Source organism: Venturia canescens, chromosome 3 (genome assembly GCF_019457755.1).
Source record: "Venturia canescens isolate UGA chromosome 3, ASM1945775v1, whole genome shotgun sequence".
Lineage (NCBI taxonomy): Eukaryota > Metazoa > Arthropoda > Insecta > Hymenoptera > Ichneumonidae > Venturia > Venturia canescens.
In genome coordinates, this window is record NC_057423.1 from 1875186 (window position 1) to 1891721 (window position 16536).

At 38.9% G+C, this 16536-nt stretch overlaps 2 protein-coding genes across 5 annotated transcripts; one reads left to right on the top strand and one right to left on the bottom strand.

The window, feature by feature from the left end:
* Positions 1 to 39: 39 nt before the first annotated feature.
* Positions 40 to 5967, top strand: LOC122407542 (uncharacterized). 3 transcript variants are annotated; one of them, XM_043413836.1, is made up of 12 exons: positions 40 to 320; positions 402 to 1191; positions 1538 to 3115; positions 3206 to 3779; positions 4020 to 4150; positions 4224 to 4313; positions 4407 to 4520; positions 4628 to 4791; positions 4967 to 5137; positions 5206 to 5313; positions 5451 to 5584; positions 5661 to 5967. In XM_043413836.1, exons 1-12 carry the CDS (start codon positions 303 to 305, stop codon positions 5758 to 5760), a joined length of 3972 nt encoding a protein of 1323 aa, XP_043269771.1. In that variant the 5' UTR covers positions 40 to 302; the 3' UTR covers positions 5761 to 5967. The 3 variants fall into 3 exon arrangements, with proteins under 3 accessions (XP_043269771.1, XP_043269769.1, XP_043269770.1); XM_043413834.1 differs by having other exon boundaries at positions 1538 to 3779; XM_043413835.1 differs by having other exon boundaries at positions 1538 to 3779; positions 5460 to 5584.
* Spt6 (transcription elongation factor Spt6) lies at positions 5881 to 15340 on the bottom strand. Of its 2 annotated transcripts, XM_043413832.1 has the most exons (12): positions 15125 to 15340; positions 14852 to 14933; positions 13872 to 14068; positions 13638 to 13757; positions 12970 to 12987; positions 12701 to 12864; positions 12293 to 12542; positions 9120 to 12154; positions 8432 to 8948; positions 8095 to 8332; positions 7564 to 8008; positions 5881 to 7432 (listed from the first exon to the last, which is right to left on the bottom strand). In XM_043413832.1, the coding sequence occupies exons 1-12, from the start codon at positions 15161 to 15163 to the stop codon at positions 7231 to 7233; spliced, it is 5307 nt and encodes a 1768-aa protein (XP_043269767.1). In that variant the 5' UTR covers positions 15164 to 15340; the 3' UTR covers positions 5881 to 7230. The 2 variants fall into 2 exon arrangements, with proteins under 2 accessions (XP_043269767.1, XP_043269768.1); XM_043413833.1 differs by lacking the exon at positions 12970 to 12987.
* Positions 15341 to 16536: the final 1196 nt, after the last annotated feature.

A 16536-nucleotide genomic window follows, 5' to 3' on the forward strand; every position in this document is an offset into this window, starting at 1 on the left:
TCTTTCCCCTTCTTCTCATATCAACCGGTCCAATTGTAAAGCGTTCTCACAGCGCAAATAGAAATAGCGCAGTATCCGGAATTTGCGGGCTTTTATCGTTTATTTACGTTGAAATAAGAAATCACAAATTTTGTTAATTGTCTTCAGTTATGTTGATCACAACAGGAATCCTACAAAGTGTCGTGAAGCTTCCAATAATCTATGATTTTTATTACAAAACTATTTAAATATTTATCTTATTTCCTCTGTTATTCATTTATTTATCGCAATCACTGAGACCAGGAGAAATTCACGCAAAGATAATGTCAAACCACGCAGAGGTGAGATCCAGCTTCATTCATGCAAAAACCATTGCGTCGATCATTGTAAGTGAAGATTTTTTATTAAATTTTTTTCTCCAGTTGACGTTTAAGGATCTCCAAAATGACGAGCGGTACAAGAGGTTAGAACGCACGTTGAAAATGGCATTGTTGAAGAATACTGAAAGTAGAACAATAGAGAATGGAAACACTGGCGGATGGCCAAGTATTTCTAGTATAACTGGTGACAATCTAGATATGAGTTGTGCCGCAATGTCATCCAGATCATCGAGGAATGGCAGTGAAGTTATCGCGTCGAGTTCAACCCTAAGAAACTTGTTGCACAAAAAAATGTCTAGCGATATTTGCAACAACGTGGGAACTGCGAGCGGAATTCAATTTTTGGAAAAGAAAGATAAAGACAGTCTGATGATGCCACCACCTAGAATGCCAGGTCTTTTTTCAGGTCAACCTAAAATAACTGAGTTAGAAAAACAGTGTACACCTTTTGCAAAAATGTTGCCAAATCAAGGCAGAAAAAAACAAGCTTTTGCAATGTCCACTCCAAAAAATAGCGAACCCTCGGTTACTCATTCTCTAAAATGTGTTGATGAAGATCCTAACGCTTGCTTTGAAGAACGAAATGAATATCATGGAAAAAATTATTTAAAAGACAGTGATAATGGTGAACGAAACAGAACGCAAGAAAGAATTTTCTCAAGATGGCGTGTTTTACTGAACGACAAGAGCCAGTTGATCATTAAAGGAACTCTGGAATGTGGAAAAATTGCTAGGAGCAAACCTGTGATCAGAAGACTCAGCGCTACCAGCGTTCAGTCTATTTTCAAACACACTTATCATCTCCAGGGCAATCTTGTCGATGAACGAAATGGTAATGTGTAGTAGCGTTGAAGTTTGCATCAATTGTCATTTTTCCAAGGGACTAAAGAAAAATTGATGTTGAGAAACAAATGGGTGTGAAAGATTGTTGCTCGATCGAGTCTTGAAATGAGTATCTCTTTGGTTTTCCCAATGGCTTCATAGACGACTTGCACAAAATAAACGTCTTACTAGAAATTCCGTGCTCATCTACTTTATCAATAACTTTAATTATGTTTATGTAATGTAAATTATAGCAACAGAATAAACTCAAAGATCTCAATTCATTAAATTTATTGAATCGCATCTCCATCGATGCCACGCGTTCTTCATTTTTAATGTTCCATTTAATATTCCAGAATTACCCGATTACGTGAGCGGAAAGTTTTACAACGGTTTTCCGGACGACTGGGAGAACGTTTACCAAGTGTGGCGAAATTTCGTTAGTGGTGGCAGCAGATTGAGTTTTCGTTGGCCAACTGCAATAACTGATAGCGACGACGATATTAAGAGTGGAATAACGGAACTCTCGTGTTATCCGAGATTTGAAAAGCACACTAAATCAAAATCGCCTCGTAAGCGAACACGATGTTCAAAACCGTTGTCCCCAATTGCTTCGACATCGACCAACAAGGAAAATGAGATAGCCATAAATCAGTGCGCTTGTTCTCACGTCAAATCTCCTGTTCCAGGAAATTCCCTCGAAACTTCGATAAAATCGATAGAAAGTTGGCCACTGAACACCACACAAAGTAGGCACACTAGCGAATGCGGAGATCGGGAACATAAAAATAGATCGATGCACAACATTACCAACCCTGCAAGTTTGAACAGTACTTGTAAAAATTCTGGAAATTCATTAACGAATATTATTCAGGAAGACAAACTCAACATAATACTCAACAATTTAGCGGATAAAAACTGTCCCCTCCAATATATACAAAAAATCATGGAAATGCTCGAGTGCATGAAGTATGTAATTTCTTATCAAACGGAATCTAATAACGCAGAAACTCAGATTTCTTTAAACGATGAGGAATCGTGTACTCGGAAACCGACTAATCAGCTCGTAGAGGAAAAACTTGACTGCGGAAGCATAGCACAACATTCGAAGAACGTGTTTCCTGAAAATACAACTGAAAATCAAACTGTACCAGCTAAATTGTCCCAAAGCCGACGAGACAAAAGTGCTCGGCGAAAATTATCGAAAGGAGATTACGATAGTACTGAATCGGAAAACGATTGTCACGAACCACGAAAACGAAGATCAGTACACTCACGTTTCCAAGAGAAAACCCGGAAATCCCACAAATATCAAAATAGCAAATCATCAAGTTTAATCACGAAAATCAAATGTACCGGAGCATCGCTTGAAACAGAAAAAGTGACTGATGCTCACACAAATAGAGACAGCCAAAGTGAGTTAAGTTTGAGCGAGAATGAATTTTTAGATGAAAGGAATACGAAGAGAAGTTCGCGAGATAAAGTAATCATCAGTTCTGGAAAACCCAGAATTATGGCACACGATGTCCGTGGAGTTATCAATAACCATGACTCGAGCGTTAGCTTCACCGAAGAAGAACGTGAAGAAAATTACAAGCCTCGAATGAAAGCCTTGAGGCAAGCGAACTATGACTCGAGTGTTAGCATAACCGAAGATGAACGTGGAGAAACTCGAAGCGGACTTGCAAATGTTGAGAAATTGAACTATTCTCCAAAAATTCTCCAAACTCAGCCAGTTCAACCGGAAATACGTAGAATAGAAACCCGAGATGTGCTAAGAAGCTCTTCGAAGTGCAACAACGAGTCGAATTGCGTTTCTATCGATTCGGGAATCGAGAGAACTAGTTCTGCTCACCGGTTACCAGTTGAAACTCCAACGATCGAAAGATCAACATCGATAGACGCAAGTAATAAAAAAACCCGATCTTCCGAAGGTAATTTTCCCCACGAACAAGAAATCTCAACTGATTTTTCCCCGAGCCCGAATCACCAAAAAATTCAGAACCCCATACGTTCGATCGTAGAAACGGCATCGCACAAATCAGTCGCTGCCGATCCCTCCAACGGACCTGAATTTCACCAAATTCGCAACAACGTTCCATTGTCTCCAACAAAAATAAAAATTCTAAAGAAGAAGCCTGTCGTCGTCATCAGCTCCGAGCCCGTGCATGTCGATTTACGGAAGTACTATCGAGCAAATATAAAAAATGGAATCGAAAATTGTACGAATGCTACTAGCCCCCCTCGACACTGTCAGGAACAGGTGGAAAATGAAGAATCAACGGATGAAGCAAAAAATCTGCCAAACAAATCAAAAAATTCCATGAAATCTGTAACAGAACGTATCAAGATTACAGATCAGATTTTAAGTTCCCAATCACCAAAGAAAGGAATAAATATTAAGCCTGTTGATCAGAAAGCAGAGACCGAAGAAATAAAGCTGACAAAAAACAAATCAGTGAGCGATGTTGAAAATTTGTCCCTTCCCAAGTACGGATCTGAAGATAAACCCAAAAAGCTCACTCGCTGGGTACCCGTTGTCATTTGTGACGACAATAACTCTAAATGTCACTTGGTATTTGAGGGAAAATTGTTAAAGTAAGTTTCAACGAACAGCATTCCTTATCCTATGTCGTTTTGCCATGTGCCAGACGTTTCTAATCATTGTTGTAGTAAACTTTTCTTTTCAGTATCGTCCTCGGGCTTTCTTTCACAGGAAGCCATGCCATAGTATCGAATAATTCAATTTGTATCAATGCTTGTGATCTTATTTCTTCCATTGTGTGTTGAAAACAAAGTTTATAAAGTTGTTTTTTTTTTTTTTTTCAATGTTCACAGTGAAGCTGATCACGTCGAAAATCGAAAATTTACAACTGATTTTGTTGAGCGAAGAATAAATGCCAAATTAGTGAGAACAGTTAGCAACGTACATTATTTACTTGTTGGCGATTTATTTGATAATAAAAAAGGTTTGTTCAAATTTTCAAGCAAATTAGAGATTTTCTCATGCACAATATTCTTAGAGGTTTTTTCATGTTTCAGTGGTCCCGAAAGAATTGCTTAAAGAATGTCGCTCCGGCTGTCCCAGTAATATAAACCGTTTTTGCGAAAAATGGAAAGTACTGTCTACAGGTGAGATCATTTTTCCACGCTGTTCATCATTGCCTTACTTTGATTAGTTTAGTTCTTTCTTTACCACGTAAATTGATGAATGTCTACGTTTAGACGAAAACAGAACTCCAAATGCACATGACTTACACTCGACATCGGTTGACTGTCTCGGCGTGCCGACCAGTTCTCGAGGTCGACGTATATTGCCGCCTTTAAATTATTGGACAGGTGAAAAAAGCGATTTATTTTTTGTTTTAATTTCCATTTCTTTAGTTTTCTCCTTCGCACTTGTTTATTTAAGTTGATCTTTGATACGGCTTTTCATTCGATTGTAGGCGAACGAATCATTACAAAAGATAATACAGCAGTTTACACTCCGGGGACTTGTAAAGAATTGTCCGTTACTTCATCATTCGATAAGAGTTCTGAAGATAACCCTGCTGATGGGAAACACGCATCAAAAAAGCGTACTCGGGGCGCAGGTGGAACAAGCAAAAAAGTAATCGTATATTTGATAAATTTAGAGAAATATCATAGCCAAAAGCAACTCTTTTGTTAAATGAACTCGCATTAATCAACTCTCATTTATTTCTGAAGCATTGATCTCTCAAGAACTGAATCGGAAATTTCAATAGCTGAAAAATTAATGCGATTGTTTCTTTTTCTTATGCCAGGATGCGACGAATGTGTCACCTCCAGTCGCAAATAAATCGTCCGTGACAAGATCTTCATGTCGACAAGAATTACCGAAGGAGAAAATTATGGAAAGGAGATTAGCGAGAAAAATGCAATACTCTTCTAGTGGATCCGAGGAAGATGAACCGAAAGTCAGAACTGCACCTATGGTAAAAGTTTATCCGTTTTTATAATGTATTTCATTGTTTTCGTTCTCATTGTTATTATTACTATTTAGAAAAGAAAAATGAAAGCGAGTGATGCGACGACAAAAGGCAGTACCGCACCAAAACGAATATTGAGACATACTAGTAAAAATACAGCTTCGCCTCCGAGTTTTGAGCAGGTATGTGACAACGTAATCCTTTAGTAATATTTCGGATTCATAGGAGTAGTAAATGCCGCAGTCGCTAATAGCGTTTTGAGTTTTTCAAAATGAAAATTTTCTACTGAAAAGATCCAGAAAAAAAACTTCTATTCCAGTTCTTCCAGAGCTCGAGCTCACCAGATTCGTTCAAAAAACCAGCCGTGATGGAGCCGAAATCAAAGCCGAGCAAGCGTCAAAAAGTACATAAAGATGAAGCTCAAACCGTTGCTGTCGCTGGATCTTCGAAACAGTAAGATTTGTCGAATAGAATTTGTACTCATGCGTGTACAGCATGTATTCATACATATTATGATGTTTGCTCTCAGATTGACGATGAGAAAATCGTCCGGAGTAACGTGCGCGTTCTACAGGAACGTTCCTTGGCACAATGACGACTTGTCAGAAGATCAATTATCCACAGTGTAAACATTAGTTTCGAGGCGAACTTGCATAACACATTTTCCATTATGAATATGAAATATTCTAGTGAATAAAGTTTATTAGTCTAAGGAAATCATTATTTAAAAGACCATTGAAAAAAAAAACTTTTGGAGTATATATCGTTTAATATCACTGTCAAGCCATTGTACAAAATATATGCGAACGTTATTCTTGTGGTGTAAACGAACGTAACAAATATTTAACAATTCATTTGAATATTCCAATAAAACCTGCATTATTCGGTAAACGAAAAACAACTAAAAAAGTATATTCTTCCGTTTCCCTGTGTCCCTTCGATCGATTTGCAGTAACGAGACGTAAGTGTGATATTACAATTTTCAAAATATAAATCAGTCCACTCTTGATTCATTCCTTGCAAATATCATTCTCATTTACGGAGAGACTAGAGAGTTTTGCATTCCTCATAGAGCTATGAGAACTAACGTGATGTAAGATTTTTCAATTTATTGCATCGTGTCTCGATAAAATAAAAACCTAATTTGTAAATATGATTGTGTAAAAAAATCATTTCAATAAGAATTCAATCGAGGCTTCGCAGACACTCAATCGTTTCTCTGTGATGTATTTTTTTTTTTATTTATTTAAAAAAATAAGGGATAAAAGAAATTCCGTGCGATTCCTAAACATGATTAGAAATTTTTTTTCTCTACATACAAACATTGAATTGTGAGTGCAGAAAAAAAAAGGAGAAGTGAAATTTCATCGGATCCTTTCTTCAACACGAAGCTCCACATAAAAAAAAAGCATGTGGAATTGTACGAGACGATGAAACAACGAGGGATTAATAAATATTGGAATAGGGGTGAAGCAATAAATATTATTTAACATTGATTGGGGCTACGCACAATTTTCCTATTTAGAGCAAGAAAACTCTAAAAAATCGATTGGAACATGTAGCAATTTCTGCAACAGAGACTAGTAAAACTGCGGATCGTACGCTACGAAAATAATCCAATTTTACGAATAATATTTTGTAAAATGTATTAAAAAAATGCCATAGTACGGTTCCATGATTGATATTGTCAAATGAAAAAAGTGCAATAATTTAGGGGTGGGGGAAGTACAAAACTCCCTGTAGTCTTCCTCCAATACGAATAAATAATAATTATAATATGTATAATAAAAGTGATGTAGCAGCTTCAATCCCGTTTCGAAATAGTTTTGACGTTGTACGTAAATATTATGTACAAACACAAATAGAACCGTATTGAAGCTACGTAGAAATTGATTGTTAAAATATAGATCGATGATAAAACTAGCTCGATTTTCGCTAAAGAAATCGGTCTTTTGGCTTCTTCTTTGCCAATTTCATACAATTTAGAAATAACAATTTCTCATGATCATGCATTGAAAACCGCTATCTCCGTGTTTGTGAGTAACGTGATATATAATATACTCATCATTCACTATGAACAAAAAGAGCCTGTCACTCTGTTAGCTCTCGTCGTAAAGTGGAGTTCCATCTCCACTTAGCGACATACTCCGTGGACTGGAATTTGTATGAGGAGTTCCACGTGGCGATTTGTAAGATGGAGTTCGTGCTGGAGGTGGTCGAGTTCGCGGAGTCGCTCGGCCTGATGACTCTTCGTAACCTCTTGGAGTTTTACGAGAATCGTCGTATCTTGGAGTGCTGTTCCTACAAGTGGGAAAAGCGTTGGGAAAATTCATTTTTTTTCTGATAATTATGTAGGGTTGACGCTCAGAAGAATGAACAGAAAGATTAATGAAAGTCCAATGGAAATGCCTTGCGAAGAATTTTTGACTTACGAAATTCTTGGCACGGTTTGCTTCAAGCGTGCCCACGCTTCAGCAGCTTTCTTCCAATCCATGGGATCGCCAGAGGAATTAGTTATAGGAGGAGTAGGCCTGTGAGACGGGGTCGATCTGTGATGCATTCCTCCAGTAGCTTGAGCGGCAGCCGGATGCAAAAATTGTCCTTGACTCGGTGTCTGTTGACCGTACCTTGGCGTTGGCTGTGAGTGATGTGGAGTGTGATGAGGAGTTTGGTACGGGGTCATGAACGGAGTTTGCCCCGATGGGGTGTACGGCGTATTTGGATATGTATGCATTCCACCGTATCCAGCAGCTGCCGCAGTTCCCGGAGTATGAGGCGGATAGTGATGAGGCGTTTGATTAGCCACTTGCGACAGCGAGTGAAGCATGTGATGTGGAAGATTCTGAGCTACCCTTTGTATAGCTTCTTGATTAACACCTTAAAAAATGGAATACACAATTGAGTGTGATTTCAAAAATAAATGCACTATTCGAAATAAGCTGTGTAAAACCAGCTGAACTCACCACCAGCACCGGGTGTGTTATGATATGGCGTTCTGGAAGTAGCAGCACCCCGAGGGGTGCTTGGCGTAGTTTGGCCTGGTACAGGATCCCGGAAGTGTTTTTTAAACCAACTGAAAAGATCACCAACCCGAGCGAACATTTGACCCCTGAACCGAAAGCCTTCAGGGGAAACGGTTACGTACTCATGACGGCAGTTTGAGCGAGGTAGATAGGAGAGTAGAAATTTTCCCGGGTAATTCTGCAGGAGATAATCCATTGAAAAAAAAAAAAAAAACATACATATATAAAGTTGAAAAACAAAATAGTGCGAAAAATCCACAGTGATCAAATGACTCACCTTGGCGGCTGAAATAATGTAAGGAATGCCACCTGGATTTTCTCTCTGCTGTTCTTTCAGCAACTCCTCAGCTTTGTCCTTCATACCCATTACCGTTGGTTTGAAATGTTTATAATCCAAGAGTTCGGAAGCATAAGAAGCCATAGGATTGACATGACGCGCTAAAATTTCGTCCAAGTCCTCGAATTCTTCGTTACCAATCCACAGGCTTGTCCCAAGAGAAAAAGCGTTTCCTTTGCCCTCTTCTCTCACATCAATATGCTGATAAATGTCATCGGTTACTTTCCACGTGACCGTAAGGTGATCGGCACCTTTGCTACTCGGGCGAACTACCGCGTCGCCCTGTTTCGTCGTTTTCATCATTTTTTCAGCTTCGGAATAACTTATGTTGTGGAAGGACGGATGCACGATTACACGTTTCACGTAGGTCTGTCGCTGTTTCACTTTTTTCGCATCTTCCTCAACCTTCGTATCTTTCTCTTCGGCTTCCGTGTCGAAGAAGGGATCTCGTTGTGGTCTGAAACATATTTCAGATACGTTGAGAAAAAAAAACACGAACCAAGGATTCGAACTAATTACCTTTTGTGTGTACAAACATTTTTTTCATTAAACAATAATTTCAATAGACAAATTTTCACCCGAAACTTCAATAATGAAAATAATGTGATATAAAAACATCCATATTTACCTCCACTCGTGATTCTTGTCCGCGAGATCGCTACTTTTACTTGTACATTCAACGCTGAACCGATCAACCTCGATTTTGATAACACGGCAATGTATAATCTGTCCAGGAGTAACCCTTTCCTCAGGGTTGGCGACGTGCTTGTCAGACAAATTTTTAATATGAATATATCCAGAAATGCCATTGTCAAGACGCAATCTGACACCTGTTGCCTTTCCGGGGCATCCACCGGCGTCGAAATGATTCCAAACTTCGGAGAGTTCGGGGAAGTCATTTTTCAAACAGAACGGGCATTGCCAAAGGCCGCTCTCGTCATTACGCACAGGATTGGCTTGATCGAGTTGATCACCTTGTGGTTTTCTGTGGCTTATACCAGCAACTGTGGCAAGAATTAACTTGCCGATGTAAAAAGACTCGGGTGTTTCTTTCGTCAGAATATCAAAGAGTTTTTCAGGACTCGGTGAGGTATAGGGAGCGCGAAGATCCTTGTATCGGCAGTTCAATTCAGCTCTGATGTCGTAAAGAGTTATGCATTTGTTGCCGAATCCCTGCCTTTCGAGCTCCTCGGCAAAAGCATCGAGATCAAGATCTTTGAGACGTTCAGGTGCGCTGAGAATTTCGTCGAGTGCCATACTGGGATTGGTGTCTTCGTCATCGTACTCCAAAGCATCAACAGCCATTTTTCTCGCCCACTCGTACGTTTCAGGATGCACCCTGGAACCGTCGAGTATCTCGACGTAAACGTCCGTACTGTCACCCAGACTGTTCGTGTCGATTTTTATAAATCCAGCACAATTGATAAAAACTTTAGGACCCATGTGACACGCCGTTACGAGCTGCGTACGATTTTCCAATCTCTGATTAGTTTGCTTCAACATTTTCATTAATGCTTGGCCTTTTCTCGGTCCCAAACCGCAAACAAATTGTAAAAGATTGCCGGAATAAGCCTGTTGCACAGCTTTATTTATGTCGACACCAACCTCGTTGACTCGATTTACGAATTCGAGATAAATATTCTCCAGCAATTCTTCCTTCGGCAATTGATCCTGATAAGCATGATATTTCAGACACAAAATTTCTTCGTCGGGTGTGCATAACTGTGAAAATTCGACGAGAGGATCTTGCAAACGACGAGCCAATGATATTGCTTGCCGCAGCAATATTGGATAATCACGAAATTCGGAAATTCCCTTGTTACTGTTCGCATATATTTTGGCCAGTTCGTTCTCGCATATTTCGATTTGTATAGGTGGATACTGTTCTTCTTCGGTCAAATTAGCGACGCACTCTTTGAGATCCTCGACGAGCATCGTTGCTTCTCTGGATTCACCACCGAGGACAATGACATGAGGTTTTTTCGTTGCAATGAAATGTTTAATGGCGAGTAAATCGGCCTCTTTCATAATTTTCTCATCTTCCCGAAAGCCATTTTTCCGCTTTAAAAGATGTGGCAATCTCAGATAATCGGTGCATTCGCCATCAGGGGCAACGATACAAGCGAACGCTGCTTGAGAATAATCAGGCACGTAGGCAACACCCATAACACGAATTCCTTTACTCGTATTCCATTCTTCGTCCTCCTCGCCAGGAAATTTGCACGTGTAAGGCGCAACCTTAATCCAATTGTACATTTTTCGACAACAAGCTCGCATAACACACTCTTTCGCTTCGGTGATTAAATTGGCTTTGAGCTCTTTCTTCAAATCCGGTATTACCATACGATTCATTGCCATTTCAACACTTCCGACTCTGAGGGCGTTCCAATCTTGAACATTTTTACTGAATTCGTCTCTGTAATATAGCTGTTTTATCTCATCGACGTAGTTACTGCTAGTGTTGCCTTCGATAGCGTCGCTAAGCGTTATCGTGATAAGCTTGTCTTCTTCGGCCATCGAAAGTTTCAAATATTGATCACCGACGAGATCGCGTACAGGTTTGTCTTTGAGGTACTTCATAGAGTAAATTGGATGGTTCTCATCGATTTCTTTTATGCCCTTTTTCGTTGGGCGTACCGATATTTTTGCTCTTTCCATGTACATTTCACGAACGCACTTTCGGACGAGTGGCTCTCGTGCTAATTGAAATGCGACCATCAATTGTACGGCTTTTACCACTTCGTCAGCCGTTTGAAACTTCTGGCCGCAAAAATCAGCCGCAACGGTCGTCGGCTCAACCGGCTCTTGATCAACTTCATGACGCTGATAATTGTCTCGTAAATTTTCAGCGAAATGTTCGGGAGTGAGACCAAACTTTTTAGCAAATGTATCGAGACCAGCTTTCCTACATATCGAATAAGGCCCCGTTCGTACTGCTTGTTTCAGAGTTTCGTCAGGTTCTTCTTCGTCATCGATGTTTATTTCGTCCTCCGGCGGAGGATCTGTTCCATTTTCCTCAGCTTCGATCAATTGCTGTTTGCGCTTCTGTGCTCTAGCCTCGCGTCTAGCTTCTCGCTCTTTTTGACGCACCGCTTCTTGCATGCTCGGGATATCTTGACTGTAATAAAGCATAAAATGATGATGAACGTCGTTAAGCTCCTCACTCGTTTGTACGCCTTTCAAACGGTCAATGTCCTCTTCTTTTATAACCCGAACGTTATCGGGGAGCGGTGCATCTGGATTTTTCATTATTTGATCCAACTGATAGTTTCGCATTTTTTCGAAAAGCGTCATCAAGTTTTCTTTTCTCTGACGTAACTGACACCACTTCGCATCGTACTTGTACACTTTCCAAAGATCGTTTATGTTCAATTCCTGCAGTACGTATTCCTTCCTGTAAAATGATATAAAAGGAACTTCGAAGTATTGATTCCTCATGAAATCAAGTGCTTTTTTTATTTTCCCCACTGTTTGGGGACCTTTTCGAGCACGCTCTTTTGCTTCGTCGTTCAAATGGGCGTCTTGAATCGATACCGTTGGACGACAGAATGCTTGCTTGTATATCCATTCAGCCTCAAGATCGAGCTCTTCCGAACCCTCAGGGACTGAAGTCACCGGCACTGATCGGAGCTGCATGCGTTCCGGAATGTCGGTATTACGGATCTACGAAAAAATTGAGAATTGAGCAATACATTACTCATTAAATTCTTGAAATAAAAAGCCAAAACTATTAGAGCTATATATTGCATCGTATACTGAATTTTTGTATTATGATATTTGAAGCAGGCGATAAAATTTCACCTCGTTATCCATATCAGTGAAATGACCACGTTTAAGTTCGCTGGGTTCGTAAATCTCAAAGATGCTCTTTCTAGTTGGTCTTTTCTTCGACGTTTTCTTCGGACGACGGGGTCTTTCGCCGTCTCCGTCGTCGTCCAAATACTCATCTTCCTCTTCATCTTCCTCTTCTTCGTAATCCTCTTGACCGTACTTGTCGAATTCGTCGTAATCGAAGTCAACTCCGAATATATCCTGGGCCTCTTGGAGGGCACTGATAAACAAAAAATGTCCAATTTCAATTTAAAGATGAAATGAAAGTGATCGGGTTTGGAAAAAGCGTGGATGAAGAAATTTCTTTATGAATATTTACTCCGGAACACCGGAATCTCAAGAGAATTCTTTCTTGTAAAACCAAAGAAATTTACATACGCGTCCGAAAATATTGGCTTTTTCTTTCGCTTTCTTTCAGTAATCGGTCTTCCGTCATCGTCAACAATAAAATCATCGGCATCCGAATACTCTCCCTCGCTACCCTCCTCGTCGAATGTTTCTGCTTCAGGTCTGTGGCTTCTTTCGCTTCTTCGCTCATCCTCCTGTCCCATAAAAATAACAGGTTACTCAAATAAGAACAATATAACAGAAAAATTTTCTTGAATAAGCTTTCATAACGATTCGGGTGTGTTTGAATTCACACATACCGTCGGACCTTCCCGCTCCTTCAATTATTAGATTGCATTAAAAATAACGAAATGAACACGAGAATAAGTTTTACCAATTGCTGCACTTCATTCAATTCAAGAAATCACCGTTTGTTCAATCGTTTAACGAATTTACTCCCATTTCAAATCGTTTACTCCGATTTCAAAACCTTAAATCCTCAATTAATGCTTTGGTACGACTTGATTAATACGTCTGTTTCACCTTTTAAACACGCATTGAACCTTTCCTATTTATCGATCAAATCGGTGAGATCGTAATACCATTTTATATTTTCGGGCGCTCGATTCAAACCGTCGAAGATTTTTTACATCCAATTTTTAAATACCAAAACGTATTCTGCATTATATTCAAAGCATTTTACTGTATAACACCTATATATTCAAGAATACAAGAGGGCTGCAGAACTCACGTTAGTTTTTTTTCTTTTTTTTTTCAAATTTAGTAGCGAGTGGTTGCTGCGGCTCTTGATTCGTACTCAATTCTTACACCGTTAGGGAAATCATGAATTCTTCTATCTTTTTTGTAAGATAATCGTAAAAATACTTATTGGGGTTTTGTGGATGTTTTTCGAATATCTGAACTCATATTTCGTATATAATTAGTAAGTTCTGGAAAAGTTACAGTAAGAACTGGAAAATATTCTTACATCCCCCGAGCCACCTTCGAAGAGTTCATTGGCAATAGCGTCACGCTCTTCACCGGGTTGTTGCTCTTGCTCCTCATCGGATTCTCGATCTTCCACACGTTTGAGACGTTTGAAACGTTTCTAAATAGAATAAAACATTGAAAAGTTATAGATATTCGAAACATGAAATAAAAAATATTGCAATATAAATCAAGATGAAGGTAAAGAAAAAATATTTCTATAATATAATCTCACCCTCTCAACTGTTATACCAAGATTTTCTTCTATTAAATCATAATCGTCGTCTTCCAACCTATCATCAAAATCTTCATCGTCGCTTTTCTTTCTCTTTTTGGAAGTTCCAGATGCATCACTATCTTCGCCGTCACTTTCTTCTATGGGATTGTCATCGATAAGATCTTTCAACTCTTCTCGCAGTCTATCTTCGTCATCTGTGGTAAAAACAAAATATTAGCATTCTGTTTTGCCATTGTTTGTGAAATCACCCAGGTATGCTGGCATTAATAAAAGTTTCATAATTTTGTGCTAGTTGTTCGTGCGTTTTGTGTTACCTAAACCCGTATAGAATGTTAGGCATTACAGACACTCATTTCTGGTGTACTGCAGTATCATATATTACATTTGCAACAGTAGAGTCAAAGGCAACTATGGGAAGCCTGTAAATCTATGCTTTATTACACATGTAATAAGGTTTACAAATATAATGCTTGCAATTTCCAACTAATACGCCTCGATTTCTTTTGATTGAAATGTTTTGCTCACAATGCAGATATGGCTAAAACAGTAACTATGAAAACACTTTGCAATTATTATTTACCATAGATTTCATATGCAAATGTTCAATTTGACACAATTCGTTTGAGAATAAAAAACAAAAATATATATGGGAACCGGAGCAGCAACTTCCTACGAGCACTTGCGTAATCTACAACATTGATTTAAAAAAATTTGCTTGCAAGACATTATTCAGCTGCTATGTGCTAATTTGCTCAAATTCATAAAACTGGTCAATATCCAAAAGTAACAGGGAATCACATTTTTTACACGAGTTACAAGACTCTGTAACATCAATTTTTTAAAATTCGTGTATACCTTTTACCCAAGTCTGTTTTTATCACTCTATGACTCCATTTTCGAAAAACATGCTCTTGTCAAGACAAATAGATAAAAAAATGAGTAATTCATAGAAATGAAAGTTTCGAATTCTTTTTTACCTTCTTCCTCTTCATCACTTTCCTCCATTGCCTTGGCTTTTTTAGCTTTCTTCTTTCCACTGTGATCCAATTCTTGTTCCTCCTAAAGTTACCAAATAATAAACGCATTATTTTTTAAATTGATGCAAATGATCAATACCGCGCGGTAGTGGAGCATTAAGAACCGAACCAAAATGCATTACACACAGCACGATAAAAAACGCTCGTGACAGATTTTCGATTCATCCGTAAAATAATCGTGTCTTCATCTATACGTGTTTAACATAGACTTACCTCACTCTCTTCGGCCTCTGAATCCAAAAAGTCTGCCATTATTTGAGTAAATTGATTGAAACGATTATTTTTTTCTAGATTATTTCACCCGACGCGATCACGATTTTCTTAATTGCTAAAATAAAAACTTTTCCGTCGAGTTTTATAGGTTCGGATTTCGGCAGATACACGCCAAGAACAGAACTCGGTCGAGTGAGTCGAGTCCAGTCAAGTCGGTCGTCGTCGTCAGTATGGCGATGGCGCGATGGAAGGGAGCTGTTTCGGGAAGGGGAAGGAGGAGGTCGAAGAGCCGGCGATCATCGCGCCTCTGCCGTATCCTGCAGTCAATTACTCTTCGCTCCAAAATCTCGTAGTTGGCGCCATATTTTTTGATTTACGGCGACTAATGCCCGTTTTCTCCGACGTTAACGATGTATGGTACAAAAGTCTAATGCCCGTTTTCTCCAACGTTAATCTGAGTTTAAACTCGGTTTATCCTATCTCGAAGCTATATGAAAAAAATTGAACTGAGTTTGAACCGCGTCGGAGAAAATGGCCATTAATTATACACGTAAACTTTAGTGATCAATTACTCGATAACTGCGTACAGAAGAAAAATCTTAAAAAAATTTGTATTCTCAAATTTGGCACTAAAGAATATGTTCACCAAATTTTATTAAATTCTTATCATTTTGAAATTTTTAATGTATTTAACATGGTTTAACATATGGCAATATTGTATCGTCGCTAGCCACCCTCCTTATGGCCGTTTTCTCCGACGCGGTTCAAACTCAGTTCAATTTTTTTCATATAGTTTCGAGATAGGATGAATCAAGTAAACTTAGACTAACGTTGGAAAAAACGGGCATTAATCTAAGGTTCAACTCGGTTCATCCTATCTCGAAACTATATGAAAAAATTGAACTGAGTTTGAACCGCGTCATTGATCATAAAAATAAGTATTACTATGGACTCTTAACCAAAATTAAGGATAGTTATGTTTGACTCGTTAAATATTTACAGAAATAAAGAGCCATAATATTATTCTAATGGCCGTTTTCTCCGACGCGGTAAATTTTTTTTCATATAGTTTCGAGATTATACAGGATGAACCGAGTTTAACCTCAGATTAACGTTGGAGAAAACGGGCATAAGCGCTCCCCGAACGCCAGGTACGAACGCCATTCTCATTTTTATTCATACCTGTTGATTCAAAGAACCGGAATCAGAATTTTGTCCCCTGAAACTAGCGCTGGAATAGCCATTTTAATACCCCATTATTGCATTAAGCATTTTCTCTCAAGAACCTTATGCTTTTATATTTGCCTATAAATCCTACTTCGTTCAATTCTAGGAATACGTTTGTACCTGCTCTCACTGATCACTGACCGAAGTTGATATATACATGCGATGCGGTAGTGCACAGTGTGATT

What these genes read in the sequence shown, in the direction of transcription:
- LOC122407542 (XM_043413834.1), top strand. An exon ending in TCTTGTCGATGAACGAAATG is followed by an intron (nt 1,192 to 1,537) that starts GTAATGTGTAGT and finishes TTAATATTCCAG; the next exon opens with AATTACCCGATTACGTGAGC. An exon ending in AAGTCAGAACTGCACCTATG is followed by an intron (nt 5,138 to 5,205) that starts GTAAAAGTTTAT and finishes ATTACTATTTAG; the next exon opens with AAAAGAAAAATGAAAGCGAG.
- Spt6 (XM_043413832.1), bottom strand. Translation starts at nt 15,163, where the DNA reads ATGGCAGACTTTTTGGATTCAGAGGCCGAAGAGAGTGAG. An exon ending in TAACACACCCGGTGCTGGTG is followed by an intron (nt 8,009 to 8,094) that starts GTGAGTTCAGCT and finishes CCATTTTTTAAG; the next exon opens with GTGTTAATCAAGAAGCTATA. An exon ending in CAAACCGTGCCAAGAATTTC is followed by an intron (nt 7,433 to 7,563) that starts GTAAGTCAAAAA and finishes TCCCACTTGTAG; the next exon opens with GAACAGCACTCCAAGATACG.